Source organism: Mucor velutinosus (genome assembly GCF_035048745.1).
Source record: "Mucor velutinosus strain NIH1002 chromosome Unknown tig00001563, whole genome shotgun sequence".
Taxonomy (NCBI): domain Eukaryota; kingdom Fungi; phylum Mucoromycota; class Mucoromycetes; order Mucorales; family Mucoraceae; genus Mucor; species Mucor velutinosus.
This window is the reverse complement of record NW_027041904.1, coordinates 1,388,042-1,406,041: the sequence shown is the minus strand read 5'-3', so window position 1 is coordinate 1,406,041 and position 18,000 is coordinate 1,388,042. Positions and strand designations below refer to the sequence as shown.

The 18,000-nt window shown below is 41.0% G+C and overlaps 4 protein-coding genes across 4 annotated transcripts; 3 read left to right on the top strand and 1 right to left on the bottom strand.

Annotated features, from left to right (window-relative positions):
* Positions 1-639: 639 nt before the first annotated feature.
* On the bottom strand, positions 640-6,097 carry ATC70_009065 (CYTOSOL_AP domain-containing protein; the record flags this gene model as incomplete). Its single annotated transcript, XM_064828305.1, has 3 exons — positions 640-1,146; positions 1,206-4,635; positions 4,692-6,097. The coding sequence occupies 3 exons, from the start codon at positions 6,095-6,097 to the stop codon at positions 640-642; spliced, it is 5,343 nt and encodes a 1,780-aa protein (XP_064685507.1).
* Positions 6,098-14,594: 8,497 nt separating this feature from the next.
* ATC70_009064 (Tr-type G domain-containing protein) lies at positions 14,595-15,353 on the top strand (the record flags this gene model as incomplete). Its single annotated transcript, XM_064828304.1, has 2 exons — positions 14,595-14,674; positions 14,744-15,353. 2 exons carry the CDS (start codon positions 14,595-14,597, stop codon positions 15,351-15,353), a joined length of 690 nt encoding a protein of 229 aa, XP_064685506.1.
* A 700-nt stretch (positions 15,354-16,053) lies between these two features.
* Positions 16,054-16,549, top strand: ATC70_009063 (uncharacterized protein; the record flags this gene model as incomplete). The annotated part of the gene is made up of 3 exons (XM_064828303.1): positions 16,054-16,101; positions 16,169-16,260; positions 16,321-16,549. 3 exons carry the CDS (start codon positions 16,054-16,056, stop codon positions 16,547-16,549), a joined length of 369 nt encoding a protein of 122 aa, XP_064685505.1.
* A 672-nt stretch (positions 16,550-17,221) lies between these two features.
* Positions 17,222-17,962, top strand: ATC70_009062 (uncharacterized protein; the record flags this gene model as incomplete). Its single annotated transcript, XM_064828302.1, has 1 exon — positions 17,222-17,962. One exon carries the CDS (start codon positions 17,222-17,224, stop codon positions 17,960-17,962), a length of 741 nt encoding a protein of 246 aa, XP_064685504.1.
* Between the last annotated feature and the right edge of the window lie 38 nt (positions 17,963-18,000).

The following is an 18,000-nucleotide window of genomic DNA, read 5'->3' as shown; positions in this document are numbered from 1 at the left end:
CAGTATTTTGATAAAATACGCAAGAGCAATCAGTAGCACGAGCTGCCGCTGCGCAGGTTGGTTCTCTACCTTCGCTACGCTTCGGTGAGAACCATCCGAAGCATAAACACTCATATGATTAGTGATTATATATCAATCAACAATCAGGGTTCCTCTTCTAACATTTTAGCTATATTAATTTTGGGATATTAGCCAAAGGCCCGCGGCAGCGCGAGCCGTTTGAACGTAGGTTGGTTTCCACCGAAGCGAAGCGTAGGTCAGGAAACCACCCGAAGTGCTGAAAGGCTCGTATAGATAATGGATAGAGTACAAAACACCAAACGAGGACATCAGTACTACTTCAAAAAATCAAACAACTTGCGTTCACCAGGATTTGAACCGGGATCCTCCCGTTGGCATACGGGAGTTTTACGACTTCGCCCTACCACCAGGGGCAAGTATTAGGAAGCATTTTTTTTTTTTTTTGTAGGGGAGTCGAGCTCCAGGTTTTATTTAAAGTCCAGTATTAGGAAGCTTTTTTTTTTTTTGTAGTTAATATTTTATTTTATTCAAATATTATTTTTTTTTTTTTTTTTTTTTTTGAGGGACACATCGCGGAGTGGTGGACCTCGAACAACGAACTGACTATCTAATAAACGATTATGTGTTGGTCGGAAGCAGTTTGTCAATAAGACAAACTGTCCTGGAAGGAAAGCGCTCAATTGAGGCAGCGGAGAGGGGTGAAGGATTTTGGCTACCGTGGAGCCAGTATAGATTCCACATCTGCCAGAAAATGGTAGAAATGACGGCAATATACTTGGATCGATCTTTGATAAAGTGAGGGAGATGCAAATAACGCACTGTGCCATAGATGATTTCAGATGTCAGAGGAAAGTTGGAGTAGTACTGAGACAGGACGGTTTGCCATAGTTGCCATTTGACAGGACAGTCGACAATAAAATGCCTCAATGTATCAATGCCTTGGGCACAAAAGGGACAGATGGGGGTTTCCACAGAGCCAATGGTGCGCAGATAGGTCTTATGTGGGATGCATCGCGACAGTGCCCGATAAAGAACCGTTCTGGCAGCAGGGTGGGCAGGGGAGGACCACAGTGCTTTGACCATGACATTGGTAAACCGATGTTCTGATGGGACCAGCTGTTGTTGCTGTTGGCGATATGTGCTGGGGTGATACAGCTTCCACTTATCGGTGATGCCCAGAGTACCAAAGAAGTCAAAGTTTGTCCAGTCCAAGCTGGAGTGGGAGGGGGGTGCAGGATGTGGGGCCAGACACCAGGAACCAGATGAACTGTTTTGAGTACTAGGATTTCTTGGTACAGGGAGGCACAAAGATGCCGGTAGACAGGATATTCAGACGCAACACGGAGACGTAACCGTTGTTGATGGCTATCGAAGAGCAGGAACTTGTTGGCGGGGAACTTGGGGTGACGTTTGAGCCAGTGATCATCGTTAAGCCCAGTGAGGAGTTTGTGCAGAGGCAATCGCATGATGGTCTGTAGTGGAATGACCTCAACCTGGCGAAGGTCAGGGAACTCGAAGTAATCATACGATGCGAAGATGGAATGCCAAATGGAAAGATCCTTATGTAGCAGAGAGGACTTGCGGCATTCAGCATCGAGGAAAGCCATGTAGGGGAAGTCTGAGGACCCTGGGAGCAGTGACAGATGTGAGATCAAGAAAGGTAGCAGGAAAGACGGATACTTCTGCGGTTCGACGAGATAATTGAGCCAGCGTTTTTGGAGTATATGCTGTTGGAGAGAAGGGTCGAGAACGGCAAGACCACCCCTAGATTTAGGCAGGAAGATGAGATCCTTGCGTATTAACGGCCGCTTCTTTTTCCAGACAAACTGGTAGACACACGACTTGACCTTCTCTAAGAACCTTTTGGTCGGCCTGAGCATTCGAAGGCTGTACCATATTTTGGATAGAATCAGACTGTTGACAATGGTAACGCGACCCATGATAGACAATTGGCGTTGACTGTAGATGGCACATTGAGTTTGAACAGAGTTGAGCAGCATTTCTTCCGTTTGGGCCCGTTGCGCTTGGTTGTATGCAAAATACAGACCCAAGTACCGAAAAGCCGCAGTGGAGCCTTGGTGGTGGTAGGTGTGAACGTTGATTTCTTCGAAGGCCCTCACCCATGCCAGCGACCGACGACCAGACAGCGAAAAGGCCTCCGATTTGTCTTCGTTGAACTTGGCATTGGACACGGCGGCATAGTTGGCCATATGTTGCTGGAGACGATACAGATCTAATTCATCGCGAAGGAGGACACAGACATCATCCGCGTACGCAAGGCATTTGATCGCCGGCGACACACGAGGAGCCACCTCGGCAGATGTACCATTACTCACATGGAAGCCATGGAAGTAGGGATCCTGCAATATGGAAAGAAGGAATGGTTCAAGGGCCACATCAAAGAGCAGCGGTGACAGGGGATCACCCTGACGGATACCCCGTTCCTGTTTGACAGCGGGAGTGAAGTACCCATTGATGTTGATGTACATATCATTGCCAAAAAACAAGAGTCTGACGCAGGACACGAAACTGGCTGGGAACCCAAGCCGGAGAAGAACAGCACACAGATAGTCAGCATTCACTCGATCGTAGGCTTTCTCTTGGTCCAACAGGATACCAGCACCAGTGTGGTTGAAGGCGCGAGCCTCTTCCAAGACCATCGACAAAGCCATGCCATTGTCACAGATGAAGCGTTGCTGAAGGAACCCAGATTGAAACGGATTGATAATACGACCAAGGATAGGAGCCATGCGGTGGGCAAGAAGTCTGGTAAAGACTTTGCCATCACATCCTAAAAGACAGATTGGGCGCCAATTTTTAAGGAGTGCAAGCAATCCTTTCTTTGGTAAAAGACGAATACGCAGATCATGCCAGGAGGAGGGAAAGATACCATTGAGAGCATCATTGTATACCTGCAAGACAAGTTTTTCCAAACGGGCCATACTGAATAAAAGCGACAGAAAAGGATATGCCAGGCCATCACTACCAGGAGCGGTTGCCTTCATTGAGCGATTCGCTTGTTGCAGTAGCTCATCCATTGTAATATTATCTGTCAAGGATTGCTGTTCATCGGCGGTCAAAACTTTCTCAAAGGTTATTGAGTTTAAGTAGGCTTCAATGTGTTCAGGTGCCACAGGGTCAGCTTTGTATAAATCTGCATAGTATTGCCATGCGAACGATTTCATGTCTTCGATTTGGCCTGAGATCCAGGGCCGCCATCCAGGAGAGCTGTTACCGGCCTGAGCAGCACCATCATGCGTGTCAGCATCGTCTGTTGGTTCAGCACCAGATCCATCCATAGGAAGCCTCGTTTCACCTTGCTCCACAAGGCTGTCTTCAGTAGCACCAGCACCACCAAAGTCCCTTGGAGTCACACCCATATAAGGGTCACCATTAACCACGGCACTATTTACCACCTCTGTAGTAATCATAATACTTGCTCCCCTATTTGTGAGGTCTCTACAAGAATCAGGTGCTTGAATTGACGCCATATATTGTTGAGATGTTCGCTTTTGGTGTAATCGCTTCAAGTAACCGGCAGATTTCTCCCCTTTTTCACGCCAGATATCCCCAGCCTTAAGTGCAGCAATATCTACCAGTTCCTGTTGTAAGATTTGAAGCATTGAGTCAATTCGCGGTAGTAGTATGCGGAGAGTAGCAATGGGAGGCTTGGATCTCAATAGTCGATTCCGTTTGCGTTCCAAATGCTTGATACTCATCCTACGCCAGTTCACGTGTTTCACCCCAAACTTTTGGATAGCCTTTTTGGTTATCCGTTTAATGTGTTCCCACTGATCTTGCGGTGTCATGTTCACCTCCATTGTATCCATGGTGGCGTTAATTGTCTCTTCAAGTTGTTTCCGAAATGTTGGGTTGTTTGCGTAACAGGGATTGCCCCTCCACAGTCCTGGGCCCAGTTTGGATTTTCCAAGCTTGAGAGTAATTTCAAGAATGGCATGATCCGACCAAGAGAGGGGAATAAATCCAACGTTCGCATCGCTCAGCAAGTGTCGTAGCGCATGTCCAGCATATACGTAGTCGATTGTGGAAAAGGCATGTTGATAAGTTGGCACCGTGTCCATGTCATTGAGGATCATGCAGTTGTGGAAGTGCTGATCTAAATAGCCCAACCAGTTCAACGATGTCCTCGAGATACGAGAGGCATTGTTGATGTCCCGTGCATAATCATAATTGAAATCCCCTGATATCAGTAGTCGTTCGAGGTCAATGGTCTCGGAGAGCGTCGAGAGCAAGGTGTATATAGATTCGAAGAACTCCTGTCGAGGGCGGTGGTCAGAGGTTGCAGGCGCATATAAATTTAAAATGTAAAAAGGTTCATAAAAGCTGTGAGGGTGATGAACCTTGCAAAAAATGTATCTATCAGATTCATATAGGTGACTAGTAGCAATCTTGGTCAGTATATAATCTGAAGAATAAGAGACAATACCGCAGTAGTATGTCCATAAGTATTGTTGAGCTTGTAATTGTAATTCAATTGAAGTAATAGTAGTATCAGTAGCGTGAGTTTCTTGGAGTGATATTATGTTGAACTGTTGAAGTCGAATGTGGCGGAGGTATGATGATTGTGTTTGTGGATGGCCTGCTTTCACCAGACTGTTGGAGTTTAGTGAAGCGTATTTGAAAGAGATGTTCTTCGTCATAATTATAACAAATTCTGGTGGCGAACCGTAGAATCGTTATGATTTTCGGGAGAAGCTGTCTGGGTGTTGGTGTTGCTATCACCGTTGACGGATTTCATGCTAAATGGAGATAGTGTTTGCTGTTGGTCGCTCATGAGAGTAGCTATTTCACCTCCATTCGTTTCCACATCACTCATCTCCTCCGTTGTACGCTCTGCCTCGCTGTCTGATTCATCCTCTGAATCACTTGTGGAAGGCTGATAATCCTCATCGTCCTCTTCATCGGTAGACATTGGAGTAACCTGACTAGTGCTGTCCTCATCTGCGGATTCGCCCTGCTTGTCTGGCAAATCTCCAGACTGAGTTGCTTGCGATAAGTTAATAGGTGGCATAGCATTAGCCTTAAGATCTTGCTTTGGTTCCTGATCTTGCTGTTGTTGTTGCCCTTGAGTTTGCTCCTTGCCCGCATTTGAGTTCTTAATATTACTGGGGGCCCATTGGGATTTGTTGGCTTCGACAGAGGGTGTGTTAGATGGGATCTTGCGAGCCTTCTTAAATTCACGATCCGAAGATCCTTTCCTGGGTTTCGTACATGTATCCTGACGGTGTCCAGCTTTATCACAGTTGTAACATATGATGCGGGCCATTGCCTTGGGGCATTCAAACTTGGTGTGGCCCTCTTCATGGCAGTAGCGACACCAGGTAGCCATGTCGGGGAAAGTTGCATGACAGAATTCCTCCTCCTGAGTGGCTGTCTGCCAAGTAATGCTGTGGTGTAGGGTAGGGTACTTGACATTTGATTGCTGCTGGATAATCGCATAGCCGGAGCCCATAAACCAACCCATGGACTGTTCATAATTGAGCCCAATATCTAAAATTTTTCCAAAGGCCCCTATGGCCGTGGATAGTTCTTGTAATAATTGTTCTTGAGGTAGGAAGGGGATGTCCGTTAGAGTAATCTGGATCAATTTACCTTCTCCATCCACAGCTTTGCAAGGGAAGAGTTGAATCTTGGAGTTCTCGGTTTCGTATATGACACCTTCGGTGAGGAATCGCTCGACGATATCCTTATTGGGATAGACTTCGATGTATCGTTGAGCGTTTTTACCCAAAAACTTGATACCAAGGAAGTTGGAAGCCTTATATTGCTGATCAATGATCTTCAAATGTTGCTGTTCAGTCATAGTAGCGACCTTGGATATGTCTAGAAAGTATCCATCGCTGGTACGAGCGTTTCGCCAAATTCGAGTTTTGATTTTGCGGTTGGTTGAAGGGGTTGTAGGGTTGGTAGGTGTACCATTGCGTACAGGAACAACCTCTCCATGCATGAGAGAGTGTGGGGTGGTAGTAATGCGAGGTCTGACTGCGGCAGCATAACTTTTTTGACCAGGTACTGGTGTACCAGTCTGTTTCTGTTTTTTACTGGAAAGAGCCATGTGCAGTATTAGGAAGCATTTTTTTTTTTTGTAGGGGAGACGAGCTCCAGGTTTTATTTAAAGTCCTGTAAATGTCGCTATGAGTGATAGACAAGACTGTTGGTGGACCCAATGTCTGCAATGAAGGGGAATAAGATATTTTTTGAACTAAGTTGGGAAAGAAATCTACTACTAATAAGGTGCGACTCCTAGAGCCAGTACAGTCTTGCGGAAATCGTCAAAATATAGATCATGGATAAGAGCACAAAACACCAAACGAGGACATCAGTACTAGGTCAAAAAAATCAAACAACTTGCGTTCACCAGGATTTGAACCGGGATCCTCCCGTTGGCATACGGGAGTTCTACCACTTCGCCCTACCACCAGGGACCAGTATTAGGAAGCATAGGGAGATCATCACAATTTATATAATCGGATCCCGTAAAATAGATCAATCAAGTCGAAGAAGTGCAATATTTGGCCAATCTTGAACAGAAAAAATAGATTGAGTTTGAAGTGGCTTTGGCAGTAGCGGCGTGCTGCGCTACTGCTGCTAACCCAAATGCCTTTCTAATGATCGTAATGATGATGACAACGATGATTGCGATACTGATTAAATAGGATTCATGAAATCGAAAGGACAGCCGATTAGCTTGAATTTTTTTGTTTTTGTTGGGAGTTTTCCCTATAAAGGCGTCGTTTGCAATGACAATCTCTTAAAAAAGTCATCGTAGATCTTATAGAAGTCCTGTATTTATACATGGTCAGCTTTATGTCGTCATCTCAAGAGCAACACCAGCGAATGACATTACAACTCTACTACCAGAAGATGTGACATAATGGAGAATCTAGTATACAAATGCTGCATAAAACTTGAACTGTTTTCACATCATCTCAATAATAATAGCGTTTGTTTGATATCAGTGTATAAGCAAAGGGGATGCCGAAGGAGGATATCTCCCCTCCCCCTAACTCTGATATAACCTTTCTTTTACTACTGATTGATTCTTTAAAATCTACTTGTTGATATACCAAATTTTTATTGTATCTGATTTGAAATGTCTTCGACCAGAGCCCCCAAGACGACGCCGTCATCGAGCGTAGCGAGTTAGATAGGCTAGTAACATGAATACAGCAGTACAAATTGATAGTACATGTTAAGCACAAAAAATAAATGTATTATAATTTGTAGCTTATAAAATATGTTTGATATCACAAAAACAGGAAGGAGCTTACTTGAATAAGATCAGACACAAAAACTAAAGATTTATTGATGAAGACAAGAGTTAACCTATTTATACTAAATTATGGATGCCAAAGTAGCAGTTTATCTTTTACAACGCTTATTACATCTGGTGAACCTCAGCATCTAGATAGCTGAGATGCACTTCAATTATCATAGCTTGTCCATGTTGTTGCACAACACAGACATATCTACCCATCAAAAGTACCTTAATCTTTATAGACAGTTGTAGCCCTTCTGGCACAACAGTTTGGTTTTCAATGAAAATCATGAGGGGCACCTCATGCTTTTTGGTCGAATTTTGACCATGTTTTTTTGATCCCCAAAAAGTTGAGCAAAGGTGTCAGAAAGTAACTGCCAGATGAGGGCAGTTGTTTGGTGCTATTCTGACAATCTAAAACGGCTTCTGGCACAAGAAAACACGACTCAAATACGCCCAAATTTTGCTGTATTAGGTACATTCTTGTGTGGAATTTGAGGCTTGATAGACTAAAATTCACGGAAAAAAAAGAATAAAAAAAAAACAGTAATGTCAACTTGATAAAGGTATGTTTTATTATCAAACTGACAGGTGTAAAGTAAACTGAAATCTCTCTACTGGCCAGGTAGATGATCCTTCTTATATACTATAACAATGGATAAAAGCTCTACTAATCAAATTGACAAGTAAGTCAACTCAGATCAACTAATGTCTAATCATGCTAAAAGACAACTCCAGCAAGCTAATCATGATTTAGCTTTGCCTGGATGAATAATTAGACTCTCATCCGAAGTACCTTCCTGATCTATCCTTTCTATAAGGATACTTAATATCAATCTAGTAGCATGTATCGGATAGGTACAGTTTCCTAAGTCTATATCAATAGTACATATCTGAGTGTATATCGCTGAGCATACATCTTTAGCATGTATCTGGATATATGGCATGGCTATAGCATATCGTATGCATGTCTATAGCATGTCTCATATACAATACAAGTCTGTAGTACATAAAGTATCTGTAGCTAGTATCACGGATATAAGCATGTGTCTTATAGCGTGGATCATGAAGTGCACATCTGAAGCAACAAGCTCATATTGCATTAATCTTGATGCTTATTCAGATATGGCAAACATCCGTAGTCAATGTCGGAATACAAGTATAAGTCTATAGCACCATCCATGTCCGATGTGCCATCTATAACCTATATCTTATATAGTATGAATCTTATAGTACTAGCGTATCTGAAGTTCATATCTTCTTATAGTATAAATCGATATCGTACATCTAATCCAGTGTACATATAGTTTATATCTAAATCTGATAATTGGATGAACTGTCTGAATGCAGATCATAGTGGATGTATTCCACAAGTAGCACGAGCTGCCGCTGCGCAGGTTGGGTCTCACCGAAGCGAAGTGAAGGTAGAAAACCATCCAAAGCATAAACACTCATATGATTAGTGATTATGTATCAATCAATAATCAAGGTTCTTCTAACATTTTAGCTATATTAATTTAGTGACATTAGCCAAAGGCCCGCGGCAGCGCGAGCTGTTTGAACGTAGGTTGGTTTCCACTGAAGCGAAACGTAGGTCAGGAAACCACCCAAAGTGCTGAAAGGCTCGTATACAGTAGTATAAATCTTATTATACTAACGTATTTAAAGCTTATATCCTTCTTATAGTATAAATCGGTATCGTACATCTAACCCAGTGCACACACAGTTTACATCTCAATATGGTAGCTGGATAAAGCATATGAATGCAGAGCGGATTGGCTTCATTTCACAAAGTCAGTAAGCATATACTGTTGAAATTGCTCGCTAATTAAGAGCACATAAGTATAGTTTATAGCAAGCCTATTTACTAAGTAAACCTAGTAAAGGCAGATTATAGTAGATGTATAATACAAACCCTGTGCAATGTGATGTATAAGGGTAGAAATGTTACATGAAAATAGTGTAACTTTAAGGGATTTCCTCCTGTCGTATCGCATTTGCTACAGAATAGCAAGAAGATGACTGGGCTCCTCGCCCAATTACTCAGCATAGGAGCAGCCGCTTCTTTAGCCATCTTAAATAAATACTGTTGTAACGGCAACGCAAACAACGCTATGCTGCAGTAGTATCTATATTATAACTTCTCCGCATAAGAAGATAAGCGACATTCACATAAGCTTTTGTAATGAATGACCGCCAGCTCAGGTAATTGTACCCTATCTTACTTTTGAATATAGCCTTTTATTACAAACGAAAAATCATGATAATTGACAAATTAATAAGAAATCAACTAGTTGTTGACCTTTTCTCTTTCAACCCGGGAGCCAATCAGATTGCTTGAAAACTCCGCTGACCTAAAAAAAATTTTGCGAGGGTTTCCCCCTGTTTTGATGTGAGGCAAAATTTTAAGCGCCGCTATAATAGCAATATAGCCGCTGCTATCATCAAACTTCCCCCAGGTGCTAGAGCATGCCTTACTTACACCACCTAGCTTTAAATTCTGGCATTGAGACTCTCAATCATCACTAAAGTAAGTAGCGGTAACCAAGTGGAGGCGGCCTATCTACCTCCTAGCCTCGGATAAAGTCTTGTTGAGCTTCAGGGATAGGCACATCCACACAACGTAAAAAAGATATGCTTCAAAAAACATAACAATAATAAAAGAAAGGAGCATAATACTATAAGAGTATAGTAGTACGTAGGGAAAAAAAAGGACACTCACAAAAAGTGGATCAAAGAAAAGCATATCACAAATACAATATCAAAGATATTCAAAAAAGCTCGTTGTTGTTGCAACAAAAATGCATACATGAGCAACGTGCATGGTAGTAATAGTCGGATGTAAAGCAACACAAACACGCACAACAACTGCAAAAGCAACAGTAGTGGTATCATAAGTTTGCAATACAACATAATGACTAATGTTGTTCCATGTGAAGCCACAGAGGAAACAAAACCAGCAAAAGAAGAAGAAGGCGATACAAAGAAAACATCATGAATGCATTATCATGAGAAAGGAAGCAATAATACAAATGTTCAAAGAAGCTTTATACCATTGCAACCAGAAGAAAGAAGATACTTACCACTTACCACAGCCACAGATAGACCAGAGAATACGCAAACACCGGATATAAATCAGAGAGAGAGCATGCACCAAAGACAGTAGACCAGGAAAGACCAGATTAGCAGCAGCAGCAGCACCACCACTGCAGAAAAACCGAAGAATGAATGACACCAGAGACCAGACAAAGACCAAAGAAGCAGATAGCAGAGATAGCAGAGAAGTAACAGCAGCAGCACCCACGTCAAAAGACAGAAAAAAGTATCGAAACCTAATAAACAAATTCGATTAGTGCTGATTTTACGTCTTCCAATGCTCGTTATCGACTGGTACCTAATATATTCCACTTCACAGAAGCAGTATCAGATATTTATAACATTGCAAGGCCGTGTTATCAGAAGTTAGAATGTTATTTTCAATTAAAAAGGTTCCAAAACCAATATTGTATGATATTAAACGCGTTTTGCAAAAAAGGGTAAAAAAAAAGGGAGATACGGAGAAATGAGAGGGCGCCCTACTCGACGTCACGGCCAGTAAATTTAGTCTCAGCTTTCTGCCGTGGCAGCTGCAACTGCTGCGCTTTAACTTGAAATTGTGTAGTGGGTATTTTCGTGTTCAAATTTGACTTGAATTTACATTCTTCAAACGTTTTTGCTTAATTCGACTATAAAAATTGCCGTTATTATACTTTACTTTCTAATGCATTTATAAAGAGTCAATGAAGGCGCATCGAATAATGTTGGCTACATTTAGCTTTTAGACTGAAAATAACGAGCAATTCGCAAAAATATGAAAACAGGTTTTCTGTAAATGTGTCAACACTTAGCATATACAAATCTCATAGAAAGAGCCTTTAATGTTGCATTCCATCTTTACGATCAATTTGATCTAATATGTATCATAGTAAAAGTCTTCATTTTTGGGGTGAAAAACGCGATCATTTGTTTTTCAAGAATTTTTCCTTGCTAGTACTCACAAAAAAGTAAGGATTTTCATGGATTTGCAATTACCCAAAAAAAAAGTCGAGATAAAGTATCAATAAGTAAAGCGCAATCAAGAGGAGCCACTTGGTGCTATTCCAAGCGCTCAAAACGCTTCGTAGCATAAGTTATTCGTGCTTGAAATTGGCTAGATATGAACGGATTTTGACCTAAAAATAAGATGTAGTAGGTTGTGTTGCCAAAATCATACGTAAATTACAATTTTACCTGATGACCCTGGTATTTTGCAGTGTACGAAACTCAATTCCTAAGTGATAGAAGCGTTTATTCTAATTCTAGAGCGCATGTTGTGCCAGAAGGGCTACAACTGTCTATAAAGATTAAGGTACTTTTGATGGGTAGATATGTCTGTGTTGTGCAACAACATGGACAAGCTATGATAATTGAAGTGCATCTCAGCTATCTAGATGCTGAGGTTCACCAGATGTAATAAGCGTTGTAAAAGATAAACTGCTACTTTGGCATCCATAACTTAGTATAAATAGAATAACTCTTGTCTTCATCAATAAATCTTTAGTTTTTGTGTCTGATCTTATTCAAATAAGTCTTTTCTTGTTTTTATAATATCGAACATTTTTTATAAGCTACAAATAATAATCCTTTTATTCTTTGTGCTTAACACTATCCACGATGTTGGATAAAACTCATAATAATTATTAAGGATAAATGGCTATTATTGGACATGTTGTGTCGATGTCAGCACGATGTGGGAACAAACAACAAAGTTATATATCAAAATCGACTAAACAGAGATTCATAATATCTATAAACCCTGTGATACAAGAGTCGACATCAGCAAACTGTAGTGAAATCGAATTTAAATGGATTCACGGAGCTACACGGCCGAAAAGATCAGCTTCAGCAAAATTATTCAAAATCAATTGCTCGGACGCTAATGTTTGCTACAGTAGTGGCGCATATAAGTTTTATGTTGCGCGTCGACATTAGCCAATACACGCTCTGAATTTAGTTTATCGACTTGAACACCGTATGGACGCTTCTATGCTGTTGTTATTGGAGAAAGACGTGTTTTTGCCATGGTAACCTCCAAATTTGGGAGTTAAAACTCGATTCTCTGATTGAAAGCATTGCAATAGGTGCCCAAATGAGATTTTATTTTGTAAAGCAAACACAAGGAGCAAAATTTAGTTGATAATAGAATAGAAACTTCGTTAAACTGGCAGTTGTACTAATAATAGTGTCGGAACACTGGATTTTTCCATATTATATACCGATTACCTTTACCCTTTGTACGGTCGCTTAATTATTTGACAACCAATGTAGCGATTGAAGATCTGTTTATATGTTTAGAGACCTCCAACCCCGTATAAAGTAGGCATATAACCTTCCAGATAAGAAGACTTTAGCTTCAGCATAGGGCGTAGAAAAGTTGCTCCTCGTTCTTGGTAAAATGGGCATCATAGCTTAAAAATTTTGCCAAACCACCAACAAAGCAAGGTATTATCAAGTAGCTTTAAATACAGCGCTTTCCAGCGCCTCATCTATTATTGATCGACTATTCGTGATGGCTTGTAATTAACAGGTTCTTATATGTAGTTCATTGCTCATAACTGGCCATTTTCAAAAGCCCTATATTTCTTAGCAACTACCTATCCAATTTAAAATCCTACACCAACACTTTTCTCGCAAAATTTGGCTGTAGGAGCATGCTACTTTCAAAAAAGCTCTGGAATCAAAGTCTCAAAGCTTAATTTTGGAAGGTTTAAAGTTGGAATCGAGAATTGTTTTGCACATCCAGGACTTGACGTGTGGTTTAAAAAAAAAGTACACGACAAAAAAGAAATATATATTAGACCTATGCTAAACAAAAAGCGCAAAGCATCACAATCATCCAACCCCAACCATCATGTTGGTGAGTATCACCTTTCTTCCATCTGGTCTCTTTTTTTAATTAGCTAAAATTGAGTCGAATTTACGAGCTCGCGTTTATATTCATGAGCCGTATGATCCACGGCACTATTGCGGTCGATTACACGCTCTTAATATGAAAGGTGCTCTTCCTAGAATCTAAACAGAACGGTATTCCATGAAAAAAGATCATATGTACAGCTCTACTGTTTCTTAGCGGTACTCATATGCTGAAAAAAGTAGGTAAGTTATCGGCGGGAGCTTACCAAGCCATAGTTTCGTATACAGTGCTAACAAAGAAGACTGGTACTCTGCCAATGTTGGCGGCAAGCAATTCATTTTTCTGTTCTCTTAGAAAGGTTGTGTGGAAAAGGCAAGCTGCAGTGTTTGGTATGATTATAGCACTCGACATTAAAACGCAAGATGCAACTCAAAGTATCCGAGTGTCACTCAAATGTCGTAAAACTGTTCAATATTGCCGACTTGTTGGACGAAAGCCAAAGAAACATTATTCTGCATGTTAGCACTGGCAACTGATGACACAATTGAGTGAGGACAAGCCTAATGACTCCGCATGCAAGAAAGGCAATCGCAAAGCTGATCTGTTGAGAAAGAATGCGCTCAAGTGCTGGCTACATCTCCAAGAACGAGGTCTTATTTATTGATATTGAAACCAGACGGCCTTTACGTGGCTACTGAAGTTTGCACTATCATGACTCCAACGTCAATAGGTAATCTTCCTTTTTTTTTTTTTTTTTTTTCATCACCCAGCTAGCTTGATAGTTTGATGCATCTGCTTATAATAACTTGCGCATCAAACCTCATGAAGCAAACAACATTTATGTGTATAAACAAAAATTTAACAAACACCTTGTCAAGCTATATGTATCTCTAATTTTTACCGCATTCTTCACCTATACTTCTGTAATTTACTCTGTTTATGATGGACAATACAGTGGGGTTAGGGTCCTGAATGTTGTAGTCCCTGTAACGGCAACCCGGCATCATAACCAAGCCGTGCCATGTATCATTTTCAACATACTAGCACGAAACACATAGTAACACAACAGCGCGCAGTTGCATAAAGTGTCCTACCGATTCAAAAACATACTGCTCATAATGTATTAAACTCGGCAGAATTATAAAAAACGAATCTAATTCAATTTTGATTTAGACTCAGGATGGTACAGAGGTATATTTTCGTGAGAAATGGTTCTTTATACAATGCAAATAGGCATCAATTTATCCAGGTGCCGATCAATGAGCTTACATCATTTCCAATGAAACATATAAAAATGATATTGCAGAAATAACCCATTCTTCTTCTCTGTCACTCGAATAAACAAAAGAATAATAATAAAAAATGGCGCCATTGGAAGTTATTGGAGCAGGATTTGGTAGAACAGGAACTGATAGTCTTCGCACTGCTTTGAACATGTTGGGGTGTGTAATCCATTCGCCATATTGCGCAATATTCATGCAAAAATGACTAATTGTTAACATGAACATTAGATACAAGACACACCATATGAAATCATTCTGGGAGGACCAGGAAATGAACCCTGATGATTTCTATGAAGCGTACATGCACAGGGATCAAGCTGACTGGGACAAGATATATGCCAACTACGATGCCGCTGTAGATTGGCCCACGGTTACATTTTACAAGGACTTGATCGCCAAGTATCCTGAAGCCAAGGTGTTGCTTACCGTGCGCAGTGCTGAGAGTTGGTATAAATCAGCCAAAAACACCATCCACAAATCTGCTTCCGTAGGCTTAACAGCTCCTGGCGATTCACCCATGGCAAGATTCACAAGAATGACGACTACTGTCTGCTTGGATGGTCTTTTTGCAGATAAGGAGGCATTCGCTGATGAGGAAAGAGTCAAAAAGATTTACTTGGATCACATTGAAGATGTCAAGAAGACTGTACCTGCTGAAAGACTCTTGATCATGGAGCTTGGTGAAGGATGGACAAGAATGTGCAATTTCTTGGGAAAAGAGATCCCAAAGGAGCCTTACCCAAGCACAAATTCTACTGAAGAGTTTAGTAGGATGATTAAAGCTTTTGAGGATAATCCTGAAACACGTACTCTTCCTGATCATTGTTGGAGCAAATAAATCAAATAAACAAATTTGAGCCGTACAGTGTCTGTTCGTGATTTGGCTAAATTCACCTAAACTATGAATGCGTGTTTGTAAATAATTTTCTGCCTAAATGTAGAATCTTTGGGTTTAAGCGCACGCGCTTGTATACGCATGCAACAATTATACAATAAATATATGGTGAGGAATTACAAGGCTGCCAGGAACTTGAATATGGCAGCCATACATGAGCATGAAATACTTGATCAGGCCCAGATTCACGATTTCCATGCGTTGCAGAAGAAAATCACTCTACAGTTTGGAATCCATCTATGCTCTTGCTAAAATACTGGAGAGCATGTCGACAATGATTTGCAGTATTTGCATGGCCGTTGATGTAGATCTTTCCATGCATCTTTTTGATTTTTGAAATCTAACCGCTTCATGATGTGTATTGAAAAAAAAAGCTTCTTTTATAGCTCAAGGCACTAGATCTTTTGGTAAATCAAACAAGAGGGACGATGCAAATCAGTAGAAATCTGGATGCCATCATTGTTAAGGGCTTTGAGCCTCTTTTTTGGATAAACCACGTTTATTTTTGGGCGGTTGCCACAAAATTAATAGGTAGTACAATAGCAGCAGCAAGTGCAACCACCATATAGTCATAAGAGGGGAGGGGGCGGTTTTCATTTAGTTGTCTCTTTCTCCTCTTTTCACCTCCATCATAGCAACAACCATGTTGTTAGAGAGCACTGCAGATGCGACTATTGAGAACAACTTTTGGGTATAAAGTTCAGGACAAAGAGAACCAAAAGCCATATTACTCAACATTCATATGTAACTCTGTCTAGTCTCAAGATAAACTTGCGCTCAACATATTACTAGGCAAACTCGAAGCATCGAATCAGTCTACGATCGCTATACAAAACTATTTCGCAAAGAGGTACGCTTTTACAGGCGTATATGGATAAAGCAGTTGATGATTGAACACCTCTGTTTACAGAGCTCAAATAGAGGAAGCGTACGGAAATCAACTACTCGAACTAGCAGAATCGTCGCATCAAATAGAAGAATGCTTTAGCACCATTTTGACTTCATCAGAGATGAGTGCTAGAGCACATGTAGATTTGGGGCAATATATACGAAACATGCTGGAATTACCGCTCAAAAACTATCTCGCAGATCAAGAAAATATAAAGATGTTTGTAACGTATGAAAAGAACAAAATGTAACACGCAGAGGCTCATAATTAAGACATTTTTTTGGGGGGGCTATTATATAGACAAGTAGCCAGATGATAGAAACGCAAAGTTTGAGGCAATTGCAGATAGAGCGTATAGAAGAGGTACAACATAGTGCGAAATGTGTGTGTTCATTTCATGTGCACTTAGCATCATTGAATAGGCGCGGCAACGGTATGTGGATGAATGTCAGAATCCAAATGCTTCTTTTGAGAGCATTGACGTTCTAGACTGCGAGTACCAAAGATCGATACACGAAATGCGATCGAAATCAGCGCATTGGATAAACGAATGGCGAGAATCTTGCAAGACATTTCAATCACTTGAACTGCAGCGGATGGACTATTTAAAAGCAGTGATCAAAACGCAAGTATACACAAGAAGAAATGAAAAGCAAATGTACTGATGGTGAGGCCATGTAGATTTTCAAGTATGATGGCATGTACATTCAACATAGATGACCAAACGTGTGAGAGAATGTTGATTACGATGGAAGATTTCGAAGCAAATCATGAGATGATGAATTTTGTAAAAGGTCACCGGACAGGATCCAGCATACCTGGTATGTTGCTTGATGAGGGCAGTTGATGTATTGTAGACACTCATGCTTTGTTCATTTACCCAGCTATTCCAAACTACAAGAAATTTAGCCAACCTCTAGATATGCAACGGAAAAAGGTGGCAGCACCGCCTCTGTTGACTGAAAAACGGACCATTCGAGAGATCAATATACCCATCAAACAGGATGAAGAATTGCGATCTGTAAATGATCAATTAAAGAAAAAGGTACCCACTGTCAGCAACCTATGGGAACAACAGCAGCATGCTCCCGATGACAGTGGTAGCAGCAGCGGTAATGTGCATCCCTATCCTCTCAATCCAATCTACAAATCCAACAAGAAATCACCATCGCAGAGTGATCCCGTACTGAACAATTGGTACGACAATTTCCAACAGGCAGCTACCTCGCACACAACAACCACATCCCCCACTTCTCCCACACCAAAGAACAAATCAACGCTTGTAACACCACAAGAGAAAGCCGAGTACATTCAGCACATCAATCACTCCAATGTGACGCCTACCAAGAAACCATCGCTATTGCTGTCATCGATAGGCTTTTTTAAAAAGAAGAAGAGTGCTACTGCAGATAATCCACGCAATAAAAAGAGATTGTCATTGAGCCATGCAGCGACGGATTCACTCATACCAACAACAACACAGACACCAGCCCTCCACCATAATAAACAGCAACCACTGGACGAACCTCCAAGTCCAATGTTTAGTCCTATTGACTTTTACTACTCGCCTGCTGTCATTGATAGAAATTTGAAAACAGCAACGACTGGCATCATACCTCCTCTTCCACCACCACCAGAACCACCGGCACCCACATCACCCTAACTTTTATATATATATATATACCAACCTAATAACAATAA